The 22,831-nt window shown below is 39.8% G+C and overlaps 1 protein-coding gene across 1 annotated transcript in view; it reads right to left on the reverse strand.

The window, feature by feature from the left end:
• Wdr76 (WD repeat domain 76) overlaps nt 1-22,831 on the reverse strand; it is a 54,024-nt gene that overhangs the window by 12,089 nt on the left and 19,104 nt on the right. Inside the window, exons 9-11 of the mRNA XM_004623496.2 lie at nt 13,106-13,264; nt 7,013-7,230; nt 5,016-5,168 (exon numbers count right to left, since the gene is read on the reverse strand). Of these exons, the coding sequence (XP_004623553.2) occupies nt 5,016-5,168; nt 7,013-7,230; nt 13,106-13,264 (530 nt within the window). The remainder of the gene's footprint in view (nt 1-5,015; nt 5,169-7,012; nt 7,231-13,105; nt 13,265-22,831) is intronic.

Below are 22,831 nucleotides of genomic sequence, written 5' to 3' on the forward strand. Positions count from 1 at the left end.
TTTTGTGGAACCAGGGATTGAACTCAGGTCTTTGTGTATGCCAGGGAAGCGCTTATTCCACTAAGCCATCTCCCCAGCCCCATCACTTAATAAATTTAATAAAATTTATAAGGCATATTATAAAATTTAGCACTTACAATTTAACACAGACATAATCTATTTAAACACTTACTCCAAACTTAAAATGAACATTCCAAAGTGAGAGGACTCTACAACTATATTAAGATACACTGTAATTTGGAACATACACAAAAAATGCAGTTTGAAAATGCAAATTTATCTACAAGTCAATGCATGTACCAAAATTCATTTTCCTTTAACAGCCATCAGGTGAGGGTCTCATAGTGTTGGCCAACGTGGTGCAGAGACTAAAAACGAAGAGCACCAAGAAGAGACATCCAGAGGCTGTGCTGAGTACCCTGGTGGGAGGAAAACACACTTCTCACCACATCCTCCCCTTCAGAAACAATTTCAGGGAAGTTTTCAGGCATGAGACTCTAGTGAGAGCTTCTTGCCTAAATTACTAGAAAGCAAAATTACTAATGGTTACTGTAAAAAGGAAATAAAACTTTAAATAAGGCCTGCCAAGAATGTCTGCCAAAACCAGATGGATGTGTCTGGACAAGCTCAATAATAGCACACTTTTTCATTTGTGTAACTCCTACTTGTTTAAACTGACGGCCTCAGGGCCGGCCAAATAGCTCAGCGGATTAAAACACCTGCAAGCAGGTGCAGGGGCTGGGGGTTCAATCCCCAGGCCTGCCATGCTGGCCCCTCCCCCGGGGCACACTGAGACAGTGATTGAGACTGGGCGTGGTGGTGCCCACCTGTAATCCCAGCAATTAGGAGGCTGTAAACAGGAGAATCATTATGAGTCTGATCTAGTAGTGAGACCCTGAACACCCTGTAGACCCCACCCTAAAATACACACAAAAATAAATAAATAAATACAGAAAATAAACTGATGGCCTTGCAATGTAGCTTGACATGTTTAACTAACTCCCTTAGCAACCCATGATGTCACCCAACCCTCCTACCACAATGCACCAAATCTGTCTTTGTGCCTTCCCTATAAAAGTTCCAAAACCCTGCCAGGTGGGACTCTAATGCTCTGGAAGTGATCCCAGTCAAGCCCACTGGTGTAAATAAACTACCTCCTAAACCTTCTCAGCACTGTTTCATCTCATGTTTTTTCTGTTTTCAGTGATGTAACAAGACTAATCCTTACAGTACAAACAAACAGGAATGGGACAAACAGGCAGCTCTTCAGAAAAAAGAAAGTTTATATGTGGAAAGGGTCACAGAGATGCCATCCTTTCCATGATGATTGACTTTCTTCATCTCTCAGGGACACAGTCTCTGAGGAACTAATGGGGCACCAGAAACACACTTCAGACCAGGCCCTACCCAAGCAGGAATGAGAGACCATTAAGAGCCTGGCCTATACAATACACTGAACAATTATGTGTGATTTAATAATAAATGCACTCCAAGTTCACATAAGGTAAAACACTCAAATTAAGAAGAGTTTGCAATTTTACACAAAGTTGGAATTCTAGAAGAAAACAAAACATTTGGTAGGGCTGGCCAGATAGCTCAGCATTTGCTTGGGCAGGGCGCAGTGGCTATGGTTTAATCCCTGGCATGCTGTGCCAGCCCTGCCCCCAGGGTGCACTGAGACGGAGATTGAGACTGGGCATGGTGGCATGCACCTGTAATCCCAGTGCTTAGGAAGCTGAAAACAGGAGAATCACTACAAGTCCAATCTACATAGTAAGACTCTGTAGACTCTGTAACTAAATATATTTTTAAAAAGGGGGGGTCAAATAGCTCAGCGGATTAAAGCTCCTACAAGCAGGTGCAGGGGCTGGGGGTTCTATCCCCAGGTCTGACATGCCGGCCCTGCCCCCAGAGTGCACTGGGACAGCAATTGAGACTGGGCATGGTGGCGTGCGCCTGTAATCCCAGCTCTTGGGAGGCTGTAAAAAGGCAGAGCACTATGAGTCCAATCTAGTGGTGAGACCCAGAACACCCTGCAGACCCTTCCCTAAAATACAGTAAGTAAATAAATAAATATTTTAAAAATCATTTGCTATTGTGGCTGCACTAACATTCTCTATCTTGTTTTCAAAAGAGGGCATCTTGCTATATAGTCCAGGCAAGCCCTGAATTTCTAATCTCAAGCAAACCTCCTACCTCAGTCTCCTGAGTAGTCAGGACTACTGGTATCTCCGCACCTCTTTCTTTTTCTTTTTTGAGACACGGTCTCAGTATGTAGCTCAGGCTGAGCCTCCTTCCTCTGCCTCCCGAATTCTGAAATTACAAGTATGTGCCACCATGGCCAGCTCACATCTCTTAAAATTGACATTTTCTGATAGGTTCCTGCCGAGTACAAACTGCTCAATCACTATGGTACTGGTCTCACACGGCTGAAAATTCACTTCTGTCTTCTCCCCTCAGTCCTAAATACAACTTCCCCTTACCCTTCCAAAAAAAGCACAAGGGAAGCTCCAATCAAATCAGCTCCTTAAAGCATCACTGAGCATGCCCCTCAAACTTTGCCCCTAGCAAAAGTCCTACCACCCCAGCTCCCTTTGTCTCAGGTCAGAGGATCCCTGCCATTTCCTAGCAGCCTTCTCTGTGTCCTCAATAAAGGCCTCACTTTTCTTTCCTTGCCTCTCTCCTATGCTGAAAACCCTAACATTTTTTAGTTTTTGTTCAAGTGATTTTAAAATCAATTTTTAGGAAGTAACTATAGAAAATAATCAAGGCTAGGGATATAACTCAGGAACACAAGCCTGGCAAGTGTAAGGTCCTAAGTTCGATATATGATACAAAAAAAAAAAAAAAATCAAAGCTAAAACCTGAGAAACATAACCACTAGTCTATATGGAAGCCAAATTTTTGCTCTTTTTCTGCCTGCCCATGGTCATTTCCACTCAGCACCTGCAGGGCAAACCCCACCATTGCCAAAACTTCTCTCTCCCCTATAACTCTCCTTTCCAAGACAGCAGACAGCTGGATTTCTGGGCTTCTTCAATGCTGAAAGGCTAACCGGGCCGGGGAGATGGCTCAGTGGAATAAGCGCTTCCCTGGCAAGCGCAAGGGTCTGAGTTCAATCCCTGGTTCCGCCAAAAAAAAAAAAAAAGGCTAACCATTACTCCCCAGGGTAGCTACAGATTCTCTATAACCCCAAAACTAATTAAGAAAAAGCTGGGGCCAGGGAGATAGCTCTGTGGAATACACGCTTCCCTGGCAAGAGCAAGGGCCTGAGTTCAATCCCCGGTTCCGCAAAAAAAAAAAAAGAAAAAGCCATTAAGTACAGGTCACTGGGCTAACTCTATGCAGAAGATTGAATCTAGACACATCTCTTTCACCATGCATTAAACTAAAATCAAAATGGATCAAAAATCTAAACATTAAAAAAAAAAAAATCTGGGGGCTGGTGAGATGGCTCAGTGGTCTAAAGCACCTACTTAGAACAAGCTTAGCAAAGCACAGGGACCGCGGTTCAATCCCCCAGCACCACATGCCAGCCAGCCCCGCCCCCTGGTGGGCTGAGCTGGCCACACACACAAAATGAATGAATGAATAAATAAATAAATAAATAATTCTTAAAAAAAAATCTGCTGGAAGATAAAATAGGTAAAACTTTTAAAGACAAAGATATAGGCAAGAACTGTGTGAACAGAACCCCAGTTGCACAGGGAATAACACCAAGAATCTACTAATGGAATCATGGTCAAGCATAGTGGCACACGCCTGTAGTCACAGAGCTCTGGAGGCTGAGGCAAGAGGATCACTACAAGTTGGAGACCAAGCTGGGATACATATTACATTGAAGGCCAGCCTGAACTGTATAGCAAGACAATTTCTTTTTCCTTTTTTTTTTTAAAAAACCATTTCTTAAATTAAAAAAAAAAGAATTCCACCTATTCCCTTTCTATGTGTCATCTCAAAAAGAGTTAAAAACAGTATACTACAGTGAGACATGCTTGTCCATGTTTTTTGCAGCAAGCATAACTCATACTAAACCTTGGAAGCAGCCTATATGTCCATCAACATATGAACGGATAAAGAAAATGTAGCATTCACACACAATGGAGTACTATTCCACTATGAAGAAAGATGAATCCGAGTCATTTGTAGGAAAATCAGTACACCTTAGAAACCATAATGTTAAGTAAAATAAATTAGACACACAAGCTTAAATATTGCATGGTTTCTCTTCTATGAGAAACCCCCAGAACTCAGGAAGCCAAGGCAGGTGGATTGCTGCAAGTTTGAGGCCAGCCTAAACTACCTTGTTTCAAAGAAGAGAGAGAAAGAAACCCAAAGTATAAGTGAAGAGTAAAATAAAAGACTGAAAATTGGAAACAGAAAGATAGATCTTTTATAAATGGGGAGGGAACCAAAAGATGGGTGGGGATTAGGGGAAGGGTATAGAAAAAGAATTAAGATGTGTTGTATACCTATACCAATTCCCCATTAGTCATTACATATTGAAAATATATACTAATAAGAAGTAGAAAACAATAATAATTGTTTTAAAGTACAGGTCAAAGCCTAGCAGGTGATGCATGCCTATAATCTCAGCACTTGGGAGGCTAAAGCAGGAGAATTGTCATGCATTTCAGGCCAGCCAGACCTTACATAGTAAGAAAACTGTCTCAAAAAAAGGGTCATTAGGGGCCGGGGAGATGGCTTAGTAGAATAAGCACTTCCTTGGTAAGCGCAAGGGCCTGAGTTCAATCCCCGGTTCCGCAAAAAAAGAAAAAAAAGGGTCATTGGTATTTGGGAATCTAAACATGGTGGCTGGGGAGATGGTTCAGTGAAATAAGCGCTTCCCTGGCAAGCGCAAGGGCCTGAGTTCAATCCCCGGTTCCACGAAAGAAAAAAAACCTAGATATGAATGCAAAGCCACAGCACTATCAATTAAACAGGAAAAGTAGTAAGCAAAGTTTCTGCTTTAGTGACAGTAGCTACAGACTCTTCATATTTATTAAAAAGTTTACCTCAGCTTACAATCTGCACATGTAGAGACCACTCTGTTACCAGTAACAGGTGAGAAGTAGGCAGAAGCAATGCTCTTCGTGTGTTCAGTCACAGACACCAAAGGCTGTCTTCTCCTGGAACTCAGGTACCTCGCATCATAGACATGGATGTCCCTTTGGTAGAAAAGCAATGATCAATGTTACCACTGTGTATGCAGTGAGCTGTAGTACAGGACTGAACACAGGGGCCGGGGAGATAGCTCAGTAGAACAAGCACTTGCCTGGCAAGCACAAGGTCCTGAGTTCAATCCCCGGTACAAAAAAAAAAAAAAAAAAAAGAACAGGGCTTAATGTAAACTAGATACTCAAATACCCACCACACTGAAGAACATTTTAGAAAGAACCTTCTAATCTTTTTACAGCAACTTCATTTATTTTAAAATATTTTTTTCTGCACAAATGATTTGCTTTTTTTTTTTTTTTTTTAATTTAGGATAGGGTATACAAGGTCTCACTGCGTAGACTGGACTCTAGTGATCCTCCTGTTTACAGCCTCCCGAGCACTGGGATTACAGTAGTGTACCACCACACCCAGTCTCAATCCCAGTCTCAGCGCACCCGGGGGCGAGGCCGGGCATGGCAGGCCCGGAATCAAACCCCTGGCTCCTGTGTCAGCCTAAGCAGGTGCTTTTTTTTTTTTTTTTTTTGGCTGAACCAGGGATTGAACTCAGGCCCTTGGGCTTGCCAGGCAAGCACTTATACTACTGAGTTATCTCCCCAGGCCCTTAAGCAGGCATTTTAATCCGTTGAGCTATTTGGCCTGCGCTGAGATATTTTTGCATCCAATACTTTCTTACCAATAAAATACTAGCCACATCTGTTATCACTGCACTCAAGAAGCTGAGGCAAGAGAATCACTGTAAGTTCAAGGCCAGCCTCAGCTACATGGTAAGTTCAAAGTCAACCTAAACTACAAAGATAGACTATTTCAACAAACCAAATAACAAATAAAACAATGAATATTAAAAAATCATCAGTCTTGTGTTTTTCCCTCTGATGACACCAATAAGATTTTGAAATGATTCTCTAAATGTTTTCTCATAATTTATAACTAACCAAAGTACCAATAATTATTGAACTCATTTAGATTAAACCACTCCATGGACACAAAAGGAAAAATAGCCTGCTGGTTTGCAAATACGTTACAATAAGAAATTTTTTTCTTCTCTGATTTCTTGTGATTCACTGATTCTTCAATAATATATTATTTAATTTCCATGATTACCTAGTCAGAGCCCTCTAACTTTCTATAATATTATAAACACTCGTGTAGGTACAAAGTAAAATATTAGAAAGATTCCAAAACTATAACAGCTACATGTAAACCAGCAGATATACAGATAAGTTTCTAGCTGAATTTGTAATCTTTCCAAGAAAAAAATCACCACAGGGTAATGATAAATCATATGTAACCTTTTGATTACAATTTTAGGTTTTCTCAGAAAACTAGAAATAAATGAACATAATATGCCAAGGAAAACAAAAAAGTACAATTATTTCAGTACTTTCACTAGTCATTAAATAGAAAAGAGCCTCGGGGTTGGTGAGATAGCTCAGCAATCTAAAGCACCTGCTTAGACAAGCTTAGGCAAGCCTAAGGACTGTGGTTTGATTCCCTGCACCACATGCCATACCAGCCCTGCCCCCAGGGTGGGCTGAGCTGGCCAAAAAATAAAATCCAAAAGAGCCAATGTGGTGGAACACACTATAATCCCAATACTACAGACATCAGGCAGGAGGATCACCTCGAGTTCAAAACCAGCCTGCGCTATAATGAGTTCAAGGCCAGCATGGACTATATAGCAAGACCTTGTCTCCAAAAAGGGAAAAAAAAAAAACCCACACTGAAAAGAAGCTTACATCAGTGTGTAAGGGAAAATTACTTGGCCTTTGTGTATTACAAAAGTCAGATGTCTTTGACAACCAAACTAAACCACAACATTTCCTTAAAAACGTACCTCAATCCTGCAGTGATAAAATACTGTCGGTGCACAGGGTGCACATGAACAGTTCTTATCTTTGTCATAGAAGAACTAATAAGATTCTCATAAGAAGTCCCAGATGTCCGTCTATCCACCAGTGACAGGGTCCCATCCCAGTGTCCTACTAACAAAGTTGCAGCATCCTCTGTCAAGAAGTCAAAGGAGGAGAAGCTCTTGCTTTCATTTCTGTAAACCTAAGGGAATAAGTAACAATTAGCTGTAGGACACTTTTCCCTTAAGAAAAGTCAATGCATAAATTCTTGCTAAAAGAATTATAAATCACTCTGCCCAAATCACTTCACTTCCCATCGTCCATACAGGAGGCACAGAGCGAACTGGAAACCAAGGCAGCTCAGCTGTGAGGTTTACCTCCAATCAAATGCCCCATCTACTCATGTCAGTGTGACATCCTAAACTTCAAAACCAGTAACCCTCTCTGTTCCAGACATACCCTGTGAAACTTATTAAGAAACGAACTGAGTTTAAATTCTATCCAATTGAAATTATATCTTAATATACCAAATAACTTTGCCAACTAAGTCCAAGATACCTTGTTGAATGTTCATCTGTTCTTATAGGAGAGTAACAGATTAAAATTCTTGAGGATGGGGATGTAGCTCAGTGGCACAGTGCCTGTCTGGCAAGTGTTAGGTCCTGAGTTTGATTCCCAGTAACCACCTACACACACACACACAAGAAAAAACCTCTTGAAAGTTAATCAGGCTGCATCTATCAAAATATTTAATGCTTGCAGTCTTTTACCTAATAATTTCACTAAAAGAAATACAGATATCTGCTGCAAGAAAGCTTATAATAGAAACAAAAGCTGCCAAGACAGATCTGATCAAATGAATAGTATCTTCACCCTGAAATAACATGCAATGCTAAAAAGAATGAGGCAATGTGGTTTTACTACCTCTCCAAGATATACACAAAGATTAAAATCTATATATTTTTAAAAGTTCACGGCAGGGCCAGGAGAGACAGCTGAGTGACGTAAGTGCCTGTCTGGCAAGTGCAAAGTACTGAGCTTGGTCCCCAGTACCAAAAAAACAAAAGCTCAGGACAACCCACTTGGATCCTTCTTCTGTCCCTCTCTGACAGAAGTTTTCTTTCCCTCAACAAATAAATATACTCTGCTGTTAAGCTCTATCATTGTTCCTAAAATTCATTTTTCAGTTTTATTTTTATTTATTTTTTATTTATTTATTCTTTTTTTTTACATTCTTCAGTTTTAGAGAACATAAACTTGCCCCAGGTATCTTTCAGATTGGGAGTTTCTTTCCCTTACATCCATAGCTGGGCCTGGGGAAAGCAGGAACCCATCTGTGTTTTCACTCACTTGACAGATGAAAGACAAGGTACTCCAAAGCAGCACCAGCTGCCTTTAACAGTTCCTATGACAGTGAAACAGAGCAAGAATCAACTGATACAGATGCAAGATTGAAAACCTCCTTGGTACAGATGAGGAAGAAAACAGCAATGCTGAGTACATACCAACTGATAATCTGACTGTTATTCACTCACTGTTTGCTTTTGTACAAAATAAAAGTAATTTACACACCATCTGGATTACTATTGATGAACATCATGCATTTCCTGGTCACTGTAGATTTAAGCAGTATTTGCCAAGTAAGTTTTCAAGATATGGTATAAAAATGTATGTCTGAGGCCTTCCACCACAGCAATCATTGAAGAAGAGTAGCCATGGCCTTTTGTTATCCCATGACAAGGGCCACAAGGTGACAAAGAATGTGAACAAACTGAGGCACAGCCACCATTGCGGACACCTCACCAAACACACCACGTTCATGCAGGACATAATCTGGGAGGAGTGTGGCTTCACTCCCTATGAGCAGTGTGCCATGGAGCTGCTCAAGGTCTCCAAAGACAAATGTGTTCTCAAGTTTATCAAGAAAAGGGTGGGACACACATCCATACCAAGAGGAAATGTGAAGAGCTGAGCAACGTGCTAGCTGCCATGAGGAAGGCAGTGCCAAGGACTGAGCCTCTCTGGGGCTACAAAAAGTTAAAAAAAATAAATAAATATATATTTATATATATTTCCTTTTCTGTGGTAGACTTTTGTTTTTATTTTCATTACAGTTCACATAGCTATTTATTTCTGATGTTATCCTTTAGGTTTTTTTTAGCAAGCCAACAGTTGATGTGAAAATGCGGACATCTTCTCTTATCATCTAGGAAGTTATGCTATAATACTAAATGTATTAGATGTATACAATGTAAGGTATTCTGAAAAGATAGCACGTCCATCTTGATGTTCTTGAGAATTACAATATGTAACAGTTACACAATACAATGAATAAGTGAATGTAACATAGGTATAAAATCCAATTACCATAATATAGACAATGAATTATTATTTTTAAGTGTGTTACACAATGCAAGCATAGTGAGATCAGCAATGTAGAAATACTTCTATCAAATCCTACAAAAGGAATCTTAAATGAATTTAAGCAATGAAACTTTGATTAGAAGACAATGCTGTGGGGCCAGGGAGATGGCTAAGTGGAATAAGCACTTCCCTGGCAAGCGCAAGGGCCTGAGTTCAATCCCTGGTTCCACCCAAAAAAAAAAAAAAAAGACAACGCTTATGTCTCTGGAATGATTTGTCTTCTAAAATGAAAGAATATCGGGCTGGTGAGATGGCTCAGTGGTCTAAAGAACCTACTTAGAACAAGCTTAGCAAAGCACAGAGACCGTGGTTCAATCCCCCAGCACCTGTACATGCCAGCCAGCCCCGCCCCCTGGTGGGCTGAGCTGGCCACACACACACACACACACACACACACACACACAAATAAATGAAATAAAATTTTTTAAAAAAAAACAAAGAATATCATCTCTATCTCAATCACCAATAATATGTGATGTTGTGATGTCTCTTGGTGATGTTTAGACTTCATTTCTGACATAATAAAATTATTAGACATTCTGAAAAACAAAAAAAAGAAAATGCTGACATCTATTCTAAGCATGCATTATATTTGGTATATTTTATTGATATCTTATTTTCCTGCTACGTATGTGCTGTATAATAAAAAAACTCCCAAAAAAAGAAAGTTGACAAGAATGGCCTACTACATGGGAAAGAAAAGCCAAGCACATGTGCATTTGTCAGTGTAAGTGAGACTTGTCATGTATGAAGACCGCCTTGGCTCTGACAGCTGAAGCAAGATTATTCCTGTGATACAGTTCTATTGGTATTTTCATGTAGTTCACATAGGAATTTGTAATGTTTTGGATTTTGTAAACATTTGATTTTGAAAATGTTGATGTAATGTGCAATACATACTAAGAATAGTTCATTCTGATATTTTATGTTTCTATTAACTACACGTTGTATAACATAGTAAGAACCTCCTAATGAAATAGCAAGACCAGATATATTGGAATTTATTTCTATTATTACATTTTAGGCTTTTTTAAAAACTTCTTTACATTTTAGACTTTGTAAACAAAAAAACTGATGTTGAAAGCTTTGATTAATGAGGTTTGATGCTTATTCATAAACACTCAATAAATACTAAAAATTCAAAATAAAGTTCAACTTGTAAACTCTCTTATTGAAGAAACCTAATATGGCGACACAAATCTAGAAGCTCATTTCAAATATTACTATTAAGGAGTAGATATTTAAATAATAGATCAAAATATAAACAACAGGATCTAAAGGATTCTTTAGAACTTTGAAGCTTCTACCCCACCCCACCAGAAATCAAGAGGATTACAACAGTGTGGAGACAGAGGCAGGACAGGTGGTCATGAGTATGGATGCCCAGATCCTCCAGTTATTCTGAAATAGATTGGAATTTAATCTGCCCGGCATGAGTTGAACCAGCCAGGAAAAGCCCTTATTCTTGGAGGCTCTGTATAAAACCCCCTGGGGGTCCACAACTTCAAAGAGGAGAAATTACATGACAGCTCTAGCAGTTTTCAATTTCACCAAGTCAAAACAGCTAATCAATCTCCTTAATATTATACTATTTTTTTTTTCTTTTTCTTTTTTTTGTGGAACTGGAGATTGAACTCAGGCCCTTGCACTTGCCAGGGAAGTGCTTATTCCACTGAGCCATCTCCCCAGACCCCATTAAAAATATATATATATACACATTCACTCCAGGAAAAGAAAAATACATTTTTTCAACAAAATGGCTTTACCCCCATATAGGGGACCCTAAAGGTGTTATCTTCAGTACAGGGGATCCTAACAGATGTGTATCACAAAAACCCATTACGCTATCAGCCCTTAGAGAAGAAATTGAAAATGTATGTAATCTCAACCAAGGCTAGCCAAGCAATAGTTCACCATACTAATAAATGTCTGGAAGCTAATGGCTACTACTCTCGGCACCTCTTACAATTGTAGAGGCCAAAAGTAACTTGAATTAATCTCATGATGTCTCAATAAGTTTAGTATTAAAACATTTATACAAGTTTTTCTTTTCCTGAAGTGTATATAAATTTTTTTGGTAGGATACACAGTATCAGTAATATATACATTAAATCTGGGCTGAAGGTGTGGGTCCAGGTCCTGGGTTCAATTCCCAGCAGAAGGAAGAAAAAAAAGACATGCCATCCAGGAGTGGTGGCACACACCTGTAATCCTAGCACTCAGTAGGCTGAGGCAGGAGGATGACAGTGAGTTTGAGGCCAGCCTGGGCTACACAGCGTGTTCAAGGCCAGCCTGGACTGCATAGCAAGACCTTTCTCAAAACAAAAAAAGAGAAAGAAGACATGAATAAGGAGAAGGGGAGAAAGGGAAAAGAGGGGGAAGAAAAGTAAGAAAAAAGGAGAGGAAATGGAAAAGGAGGAAGAATAGTAGATATGTCATGGCTTGGCTTGAAGATAATAGATGATGAGGGCCGGCAAGACAACGCAGCGGTCTAAAGCACCTGCTTAGGTAAGCTTAGGCAAGCTCAGGGACCAGGAACCCCAGCACCACATGCCATGCCAGCCCTGCCCCCAGCATGGGCTGAGCCACACACACACACACACACACACACACACACACAAGGAAGATGAAATTTTAGGGGCCAAATAGCTCAGTGGATTAATGAGCCTGCAAGTAGGCACAGAGGCCGGGGTTCATTTCCCAGGCCTGCCGTGCCAGCCCGGCCCCACCCCCAGGGCACACTGAGATGCCAATTGAGACTGGCATGGTGTGCTCCTGTAATCCCAGATCTTGGGAGGCTATAAATAGGCAGATCACCACGAGTCCAATCTAGTGACTGACTACAGCGTGTTCAGGGTCTAACTAGAGACTGAGCGTGGTGGTGTGCTCCTGGAATCCCAGCTTTGGTACAGGAGACCCTGTACCAAATACATAACAAAAATAAAAATAAAGTAAAATCTTTCTGAAAACAATTAATATAGTGGCACACACCTTTAGTACCAGCTACACAGGAAACTGAGGCAGGAAAATTGTTTGCTCTTTTTTTTTATGTATTTAGTACAGGGTCTCACTACATGGACCGGACTCATAGTGATTCTCCTGTTTTCAGTCTCCCAAGCACTGGGATTACAGGAGCACACCACCTCGCCCAGTCTCAATTGCCATCTCAGCACACCCTCGGAACGGGGTCTGCACGGCATCCCAGGGATCAAACCCTGGTCCCCTGCATCTGCCTAAGCAAGCACTTTAATCTGCTGAGCTATCTGGCTGGCCCTGGAAGGAAAATAGTTGAGGCAACAACCAAGAATGACTCTACCTCTTAAACAAAAAATAAAGTAAAAAAAAAAGAGTAAACACTACATAGCAGGCATTATCCTAATACTTTATCTATATAATTCATTTAATCCTTGTGTCAACCCTATAAGGCAGCTATCATGACTATCCCACTTCACAACTAAGGAAACAGAGGCATGAAGAGGTAAACTTGTCAGGGTCACACAACTAGCAATAGATGGTCTGGTCTAAGACCTAAACTCAACCCCAACACTGTACCCCTTTCACCAATATAAGAGTGATCATAATCACTCTTGTGGCATTTCATGGAGAACCCATAATCTCATCTGACATTGGAATGAAAACATGTGACCATTTACCTCATCAAAGACAGCTCTGGAGAAATCCCCGCATCGCAATGTGCCATCATAGCTCAGGGACAGGAGGTGGACAGGGTTGGCAGGTGAGAAGTAAAGACAGCTAACAGGTTGACTGTGAGGACAGAAAACATATGTCCCATCTTCTTTATGTTTCTGAGTCTGAAAGATATTCAAAGATGACATCATTAAGGTATTTACACAGAGATCACATCCAGTCTTTTTTATAATTATACCCACTCTCACATTTAGATAAAACTAACTTCATACTGATGTGAAATTCTTTCTCTAACTTTCAGCCCAACAATAAGAAGTCACATTTAGGGGCCAGGGAAATGGCTCAGTAGAATAAGCGCTTCCCTGGCAAGTGCAAGGGCCTGAGTTCAAGCCCCGGTCCCCCACACACACACACAAAAAAGAAGTCACATTTAATGTTCAAATTTTTGCAACCAGCAAACTAGTATTTTTTTATATAGCCAAAAATAAATAAATAAATAAATCGCCGTGATCTGAGTACAATGGCATACACTTTTTGTCCTAGCTCTTCCAGAAACTGAGGCAGGAGGACCACTGTGCCCTGGAGTTCAAGGCCAGTCCAAGCAACACAGCAACAAACCCTTCCAGAAACTACATAAATCACTGTTTACTGCTGGCTTCACATGATGAAATCTTTAAAAAATGACAAATCCACTTTTTACTTCAAATATGGCATAATTTCTTATGGAAAATGTATCAATATCATTACTACTTTGCTTCCTAAGATTTAGGCTTCTATATACCAACATATTATTCTCAGTATCATTTTTTTCTTTTTCTTTTCCTGAGACATGAACTCATTATGTCACCCAGGCTGGCTTTGAATTCATGACCCTCATACCTCAGTTTTACAAGTACCTGGGATTACAGGCATATGCCACCATTGACTGGCAGCATTACAAAATGACTGTTTTTGGGCCCAAGGAGATAGCTCAGCAGAATAAGCGCTTGCCTGGCAAGCACAAAAAACAACAACAAAAAAAGACTGTTTTAGCACTCTGGCCTCTAAATACACTATGAAAGTGCATGTATTTGAACTTCATATTATTATTACTATTTTTATCCATTCTACAATTGGATAATCAACTCCTAAAAGTCAAGTTTTAGACTTGGACAAATCAGAGCAGCTATCATCTTCATCTATCTCTACATCTGGATTAATCTACTAAGAAATAGCCAAGCAATTTTCTTTTTTTCTTTTTATTATAAGCTTAAGAGAAATATTTTTAGAAGACACAAAGGAAAGAAAGGAAAAGGAAAAAAATTACAATGACTTTTTTTTTTGGTACAAAAAGGTCAGGGTCTCAAGCTAGGCAAATGCTCTATCACTGAACTAGGTCTCCAGTCACGTTTTTGCTTTTTCATTCTAACCCTAACCCTAATTCAGCCCTTTTTAAGTTTTATTTTTATTTTGACCTTAGGGTCTTGCTAAGTCATCCATGCTGGGTTCAAACTTGCAACCCACTTCAAAAACATCAGCCTCCCAGAGTGCTGGGATTTGTATCATGCACAGTCATACCTGGCTTCACGCACTCTTCCAGCTACACAGAGTTAATGGTGGTTATCACCTCAGCATTTTTTTATAGCACTCTTTTTCTAAGAAAACAAAACTATACATAACTCAAATGGTATAGGAATATGCAAAAATGAGGTTTTTTGGGTTTTGTCTTTGCAGTCCTAGGGATGGAAGCCAGGGCTTCATACATGCTAGGGAAATAATCTACCACTGAGCTGTACCCCTGGTCCCCAAAATTAAAGTTGGTGGTTGTTGTTTTAAGACAGGCTCTGGTTTCGTAGATCAATCTGGCCTTGAACTCACCTGCAGCCCAGGCAAACTCCTCATGCTTCAGCTTCGAAAAGCAATAGAATTGCAGGCCCCACTATGAGATAACATATCTAAACTATGTTTGCAGTACTGGGGATTGAACCCAGAGCCTTGTGTATGCTAGGTAAGTACTTTAATCCTTGGCTACAGTTCTAGCCCAAAAGTTTTAAAAATATTATTCTATAAATATCCAACAAAAGGAAAAAATATATTATTCTAAATGAATAAATACAAATACATTATTCAAATCCAAAATTAATCCAAATTAACATGAAAATATTGAGACATTGTTACATATATCTATATAGGCAGAATGACAGTGAAAGAGAAGAAACTTGGGAAAAGTAAGACCATGTTATATATGCCCTTTTTTTTTTTTTTTTTTTTTTTTGGCAGAACCAGGAATGAGCCATCTCCCTGGCCCCTATACATGCCATTTTTAACAGTATTAAATTTAACTATACTTCAGCCAGGGTCAGTGGCATATGCTTATAACCCTAGCACTTGGGATGCCAATGCAAAAAGATCATTAGCCCAGAAGTTAAAGACCAGGCTGGGCCACACAGCAAGACTTCATCACCCTCCTCAAAAAAAAAAAAAAAAAAAAAAGCAAGGTACAATGCTGTAATCCCAGCTACTGATGAGGCTGAGGCAGAAGGACAGCAAGTTCAAAACCAATTTGGACAGCCTAGAGAGATCATGTCTCAAAAAATTTAACAAAAGGCCAGGGATACCGCTCAGTCATAGAACACTTGCCTAGCATGCCTGAGGTTCTAGTTCCTTAGCCAGTACTACAAGAAAAAAAAAAAAAAAAAAAGGGGGGGGAGAAAAGAAAAGATGGTGCTTATTTGGTTTTTTGGTGGAACTGGGGATTGAACTCAGGTCCTTGCGCTTGCCAGGGAAGCGCTTATTCCACTGAGCCATCTCCCCAGCCCCTATGGTGCTTATTTGTAATCCTAGTACTTGGGAGGCCGAGGCAAGAGGACTGCCAAAGTTTCGGGCCAGGCTGAGCTACATGGTAAATTCAAAACCAACTTGAACTACAAAGAGATACCCTGTCTCAAAGAAAAAAAAAAAAAAAAAAAGTTAACCATTGAAGGATTTCACTAAACTAAGAAAGGAGAGTCTCAGTTTAAAAGTCTTTTGATGGCTTCCTGCAGCTTTTAGAATAAATTCAAAATTCTTAACAAAGTTTAGATGGCAAACATCTGATCTCAGCCCATATGTGCAACTTCCTCCTATTCCATTCACTATATCTCACTACTCTTTTCCCTTCATGGTTTTTTGGGGGTTTTTTTGTTTTTTTGTTTTTTTGGGTTTTTTTTGGAGCGGGGAGGGGAAGGCTTGGGATGCTACATTACCAGTCCTTTTATTTTTTATTTTGAGACAAGGTCTCACCAAGTCACAAAACTACCCTAGATTTGAATTTGTAGTTCCACCTCACCCCACCAGAGAGCTGAGTTACAGGCATATGCCACCAGACTCAGCTTCCTTCAGGTCTTGAATATATCAAACAGGCACCTTCCTGTTAAAAGTCTTTGATATGCCATTCCCCTTGTCTTAAATGTTCTTTCCCCTTTTTTGTTTCACTCCTACTTATCTTTCAAATCCCAAATCAGTTCTTCCTCCAGAAAGCATTTGCCAATCTTCTAAATTAGATCAACTCCCACCACTGTTTTTGCAACGCTTATCTCCTTTACTCCATGAGTCACATTATATAGTAATTCACTCCACTTATCAAACATGTGACTATAGGAAAATGTATATCCAAAGTACACTGAGATTGCCTCACCCCAGTGATGGCTATTACCAAGAACAAAAGAAAACAATAAATGCTGGTAAAAACAGGGGTGGGAGAGACTGTACCCTTCTACAGTACTGGTGGGAATGTAAATTAGTACAGCCACTACAGAAAAACAGTATGGAGGGTCCTGAAAACTCTAGAAATCTACTATTTGATCCAGCTATACCACTCCTCTGAACATGCCGGAAGGAATTAGTACACTACAGGATACCTGCACAGACACATGTATTCAGTCAAAATTCACAACAACCAGCCTCAGTGCCTGTCAATGGATGAATGGATAAGAGAAAAATGTGGTATATGTCCAATGGAGTGTCCGTCAGCTATAAGGAAGAACGAAATTCTGTCCTTTGCAAGAAAATGGATGGATATAGATACTATGATGGTGTGCAAAATGAGCGAGGTTTGGAAAGATAAATATTGTATGTTGGCCCTAATACATGAAATCTTAAAAAAAAAAAAAAAAAAGACAAAACATAGGAAAAGGGGGATGTGGATATAATTCAGTAGCATAAATGCCTGCCTAGCAAGTGTAAGGTCCTGAGTTCTATCCCCAGTACCAAAAAAAAAAAAAAGTAGGAAAAGTGGAAGGGAATAGGAGTGTGGAGAATGAGGAAGGGTAATAAGGGAGGTGGATATGAGCAAATATATATATACACTGAAACCCAATCTTTAAACACTATGAACTAGCTGGGAGGGTGGGATAAGAAGGGGAGGTAAAAATGATCAAATACTGTATAGGAATCTGCCAAAATAAAACTCATTAACCTGCATAACCAATAACACAGATAGAAAATAAATTATATAATTGGTAATCATGATTATTGCTGCTTCTAGCCCTAATTCTAACCTCTATGAGAACAAAGACAAATCAGTTACTCTTTTGGGCCCAAGTGACTAGGATTCTATGAGACTTAATCTCTCGATTGAATACAGAGCCACCTAGAGGATTAGTAAAGCACACTTTTGGGTGGTCTGGTATGTCATGGAGGTGTGACTTCCGGTTCTATTTCAGGTCCCTGGCCACTTTCTCTCTGGCACTATTTCCCCTGCTATATTTTCTGGCCACCCTCCACCTTTCCACCATGACATTCATGCCTTAACACTGGCCAGCCATGAATTAAAAGCCCTGAAATCAAGAGCAAAAATGAAAAAACCTTCCTTTTTTAAACTGTATATGTTGGGTTTTTGGTCCCAGTGATGAATTTAGCCTGTTATTTCACAACGTATGCTAAAAGTAATTCAAGATGGAAGAGAACACTAGTTAGGAAAGCAAAGACTATAAAACTTCTAGAAGAAAACTTCAGCTTCAAGACTGAATTAGACAGGGGCTGGGGCGATAGCTCAATAGAATAAGCACTTGCCTGGCAAGTGTAAGGGCCTGAGTTCAATCTCCAGTTACACACACACACACACACACACACACACACACATACACACAACTGAATTAGATAAAAATTCCTCAGGTACATCAAACCACAGCCTATTTTTAAAAATTGATAAACTAGGGCCAGCAAGATAGCTCAGAGAGGGGCTGGGGAGATGGCTCAGTGGAATAAGCGCTTCCCTGGCAAGCGCAAGGGCCTGAGTTCAATCCCCGGTTCCACAAAAAAAAAAAAAAAAAAATTAAGATAGCTCAGAGGACTAAAAAGCACCTGATTAGGCAAGCACAGGGACCACATTTCAGTCCCCAGCACCATATGCAGAACCAGCTCCACCTTCAGGGCATGCTGAGCCAGCCAGAGTCTAGGGCTTTGTGGTGCACACCTGTCTGTAATCCCAGGCTGGGGAGGCTGAAAACAGGAGGATCACTACAAGTCCAAGCTGCATAATAACATCTTGCAACAACCAAATACATTTTAAAAAAAAAACAATAAATTAGACCTTATTAAAATTCTAAACTTTTACATTTCAAGAGACAACACTGAAAAATGTAAAAGGGCAAGCCATAAGAGAAAAAATATTTCCAAATCACATTCAATTAAGGATTTATACCTAGACTATTCAAAAAAACCCTTACATTCAAACAATTCAATAAAACAAGAAATATAAAATATGGACAAAATCATGCCTATAAACTCAACACTCAGGCAGCTGAGGCAGGAGGAGTTCCACAAATTCAAAGCCACTGTAGAATATATACAGAGTTTAAGCCCAGCCTAAACCACATAGCAAGACTGTCTCAGGAAAAAAAAAAAAAAGGGGGGGGGGGGCTAGGGAGATGTCTCAGTAGAATAAGCGCTTCCCTGGCAAGCGCAAGGGCCTGAGTTCAATCTCCAGTTCTGCAAAAAAAAAGTAAAATAAGATAAAATTTGGGACAAAGCATTTGAATAGACATTTCACCAAAAATTCAAAGCCCACAGTAGGAAGGTAATAATCCAAAAGACAAAATAATAGTTGGTGAGGATATAGAAAAATTGGAGTTTTATATACTGCTGGTAGAAACAAGATTCAATTTTTTCAGAAAACATTTTGAACTGAATGTTAACCAATATTAGTGTAAGATATAGCAATCTCACTCCCATGAATCTATCCAAGAGAAATGAAAATACAAGTATATCAAAATATACACACAAATGTTCATAGCAACATTATTAAAAGTAGCCAGAAAGTTTCCACAATCTAAATGCCCACCAAAGGCTAAGTGGATGGACACTATGATAAAGCAGAAAAATGGATTGCTACTCATCAATAAAAAAGAATGAAAGCTTGGTGTGGTAGCATACCCCTATAATTCTAGCACTCTCAGTGGCTAAAGCAAAAGAATCACTGTGAATTTGAGGCTACCCTGGGCTATACAGCGAATTCAAGGCCAGCCTGAACTAAATACTGAAATCCTCAATCAATCACTCAACCAATCAATCAAACAATGAGAAAGACTAACCGGGCATGGTGGCACAAAAAGACATACAGATGCTACAGCACTGAGCAGCCTTGAAAATATACCAAGAGAAAGTAGCCAACATTTAAAACCACATGGAGGGGCTGGGGAGATGGCTCAGTAGAATAAGTACTTCCCTGGCAAACACAAGGGTCTGAGTTCAATCCCCGGTTCCGCAAAAAAAAAAAAAAAAAAAACATGGTGTATGACTTCATTACACGGAATGTTCAGAAAGGGCAAATCTGTGGAGATTTTCCTAAAGCTAAGGATATAATAGAGGAATAAATGTGAACAAATATGAAGATCTTCAAGTATGATGAAAGCGTCCAAAAACTGAATTAATGTAATTATACAACTCAGCATATTTCTTGAAATGCATCAAAATTATATACTTAGCTGGATGTAGTGACATATACTTAAAATCCCAGCCCTTGGGAGGCCAAGGCAGGAGAATCCCTGCAAGTTTCAGGAGGCCCTTAGTCATCACACACTCTACATACAGTGACCCCTGCAAAATCCCCATTTATGTTTGCATTAGGCTTTGGGAAGACATCTAGACACAAGCTGTAATGGGGTAAGCCCAGAACACTCAAGATACTAATTTTAGATCTGCTGAATCTGCTAATAAAACAGATTAAAAAACTCCTTGAAAACTACAGGTTGGTGGAAATATTACAGACAGAAACACAGTAACATAGATTTTAGAGTCACCAAGACAGAAGTAAGGGACTTCACTATAGGCCTTTAATGCTACACAGTTAAATCTACCCTGAAAAAATCTCCACTTGGCCAGGCTAATTCCAGTGTCTCCTTTTCAATGTTCAACAAGTAGAACCTACTGCTTCTACTTCTCTATCATCCTATACCTCTTCAATCTCCTAAAGTCTGTTTCCTTCCTTACTTCAATGTTTATACTGTTTCCTTCCTTACCTCAATGTTCACACTGTTCTTACCAATAGTACCCTATTTTTCAGAACCAAAACTTTCCTCTGTTCCCATTCTTTAATTTTTCTGCATAAAGGGGCCAGGAAGATGGCTCAGTGGAATAAGTATTTCCCTGGCAAGTGCAAGGGCCTGAGTTCAATCCCTGGTTCCATCAAAAAACAAAAAAAAAGGATTTCTAATTTTTTCTGCATGAGACCTATAGCCCTTGAAACTCATCTCCTGGCTTCTAAACCATCAAACTCTTCCCATTTCTACTTGTATTTTTTGCTCAAACCTAATCCTACTCAAATCTTAGCAAAATAAAGAATCTATACACCCAAAAGAAGAAAATTTAGTTTCTTGGGTTTTGTTTTTTTTTTTTGTCTTTTTGAGACATAATCTCATTATGCAGCTCAAGCTGGCCTTGAGCTCATTTGTAGCCCAGACTGGTCTCGAACTAACAATGCTATTTCTGCCTCAGCCTCTGAAATGCCAAGATTACAGGTGTGCACCACCACACCCTGTCAAAAATCTGGTTTTTATCTTTCTTTTTACTTGAAAAATTATTTATTAACCAATAATTGTTGTATTAACAATTGTTTATTAACAATTGTTTATAAACAATTGTTTAGGGCCGGCCAGATAGCTCAACAGATTAATGTGCATGCTTAGGCAGACGCAGGACCAGGGGTTCAATCCCCAGCGTGCTATGTTGGCCCCGCCCCTAGGGCACGCTGAGACAGCAACTGAGACTGGGTGTGGTGCATGCCTATAATCCCAGCATTTAGGAGGCTAAAAACAGGAGGATCACTACGAGTTGAACTGTGTAGTGAGACCCTGCAGACCCCATACTAAGTAAAATAATTGTTTATTAATCCAAATCAGCTTCAACTCACCTTTGTTTCTCATCTCCATTAAATGTCTTTATAGCATTTTTATGTCTATGTTCTACTTCCTCAGAAAATAAATTCACAGAGCACTTACTTGATTTCTCTCAATTTTCTAACTCCTAAAGCCATTACTGAAGAATGTAATGCGCAGTGAACGGAATGCAGTTAAGTTTTGGACTTATCAAAAGATGACCTGGGCCAGCGAGATAGCTCAGCCGTCTGAAGTGCCTACTTAGGCAAGCTTAGGCAAAGCACAGGAACTGAGGTTTAATCCCCTGCAACACATGCTGCACCAGCCCCCACCTCCAGGGTGGGCTGAGGTGGCCACAAAAAAAAAAAAAAAAAAAATGACCTAGATCACCCTGAGCAGGTCCCAAAGATAGCCTGATCCAGCTCAGAAACTGCTTAGTCCACTACGACTGCTATAACAAATTACCATAACAGTAGAAATGTATTTTCAATCCTGGGGACTAGGCAGTTCAAGATCAAGATGCTGGTTGATTCAGCATCTATGGAGGACCAATTTCTCATTTACAGAGGATACACTCTAGTTGTGTCCTCATTTGGTAGACAACGAAGGGATCTCTCTTGGGCTTCTTTCACAAGGGGACCAACCCCTTTAATGAACTAAGTACTTCCGAAGGCCACACATCTCCCAATACCACCACCTTAGGGAGTAGGCATTTAGCATATAAACTTTTGGGAGGACACTTCATAGCAGACCAGATTTTAAGCATAACTAATTTTTCACATATTCATTTAAAGTCTGCTGGCAGTTGATTTATGCCCAGATGGTTAAAGATATTCAAGTTAAAAATGTTAAAACAAATTTAAGTAAAAATTTCTGGGGTCAGGGAGATGGCTCAGTAGAATAAGCACTTGCCTGGCAAGAGCAAGGGCCTGAGTTCAACCCCCAGTTCTGAAAAAAAAAAAAAAAAAAAAAAAAAAAAATCTATAAAGCAAATTTAAATTCCTTCAGATTTCTAAAACTGAAATTATAAAACACAAAAGTAAAATCTCAAGCACTGTTTATAAATAAATGTCTCTAGGCTATTGCCTTTTAAGATTATTTGATTCAGTCAAACTTCAGTACCTTTAAAAAAAAAAAAATACAGCCAGGCCTGGTGGTGCACATCTGTAATCTCAGCACTTGGGAGGCGGAGGCAGGATGATCTCTGGGAGTTTAAGGCCAGCATGGGCTACAGAGTGAGTCCAGGCCAGCCTAAACTACACAAAGAGATCTTGTCTCAAAAAAGCAAAACAGGGCCAGCAAGACAGCTCAAGGGGCCAGGGAGATGGCTCAGTGGAATAAGCGCTTCCCTGGCAAGCGCAAGGGCCTGAGTTCAATCCCCGGTTCCACCAAAAAAAA

The sequence above is a fragment of the Octodon degus genome, unplaced genomic scaffold (assembly GCF_000260255.1).
Source record: "Octodon degus isolate 3935 unplaced genomic scaffold, OctDeg1.0 scaffold00002, whole genome shotgun sequence".
NCBI classification, from domain to species: domain Eukaryota; kingdom Metazoa; phylum Chordata; class Mammalia; order Rodentia; family Octodontidae; genus Octodon; species Octodon degus.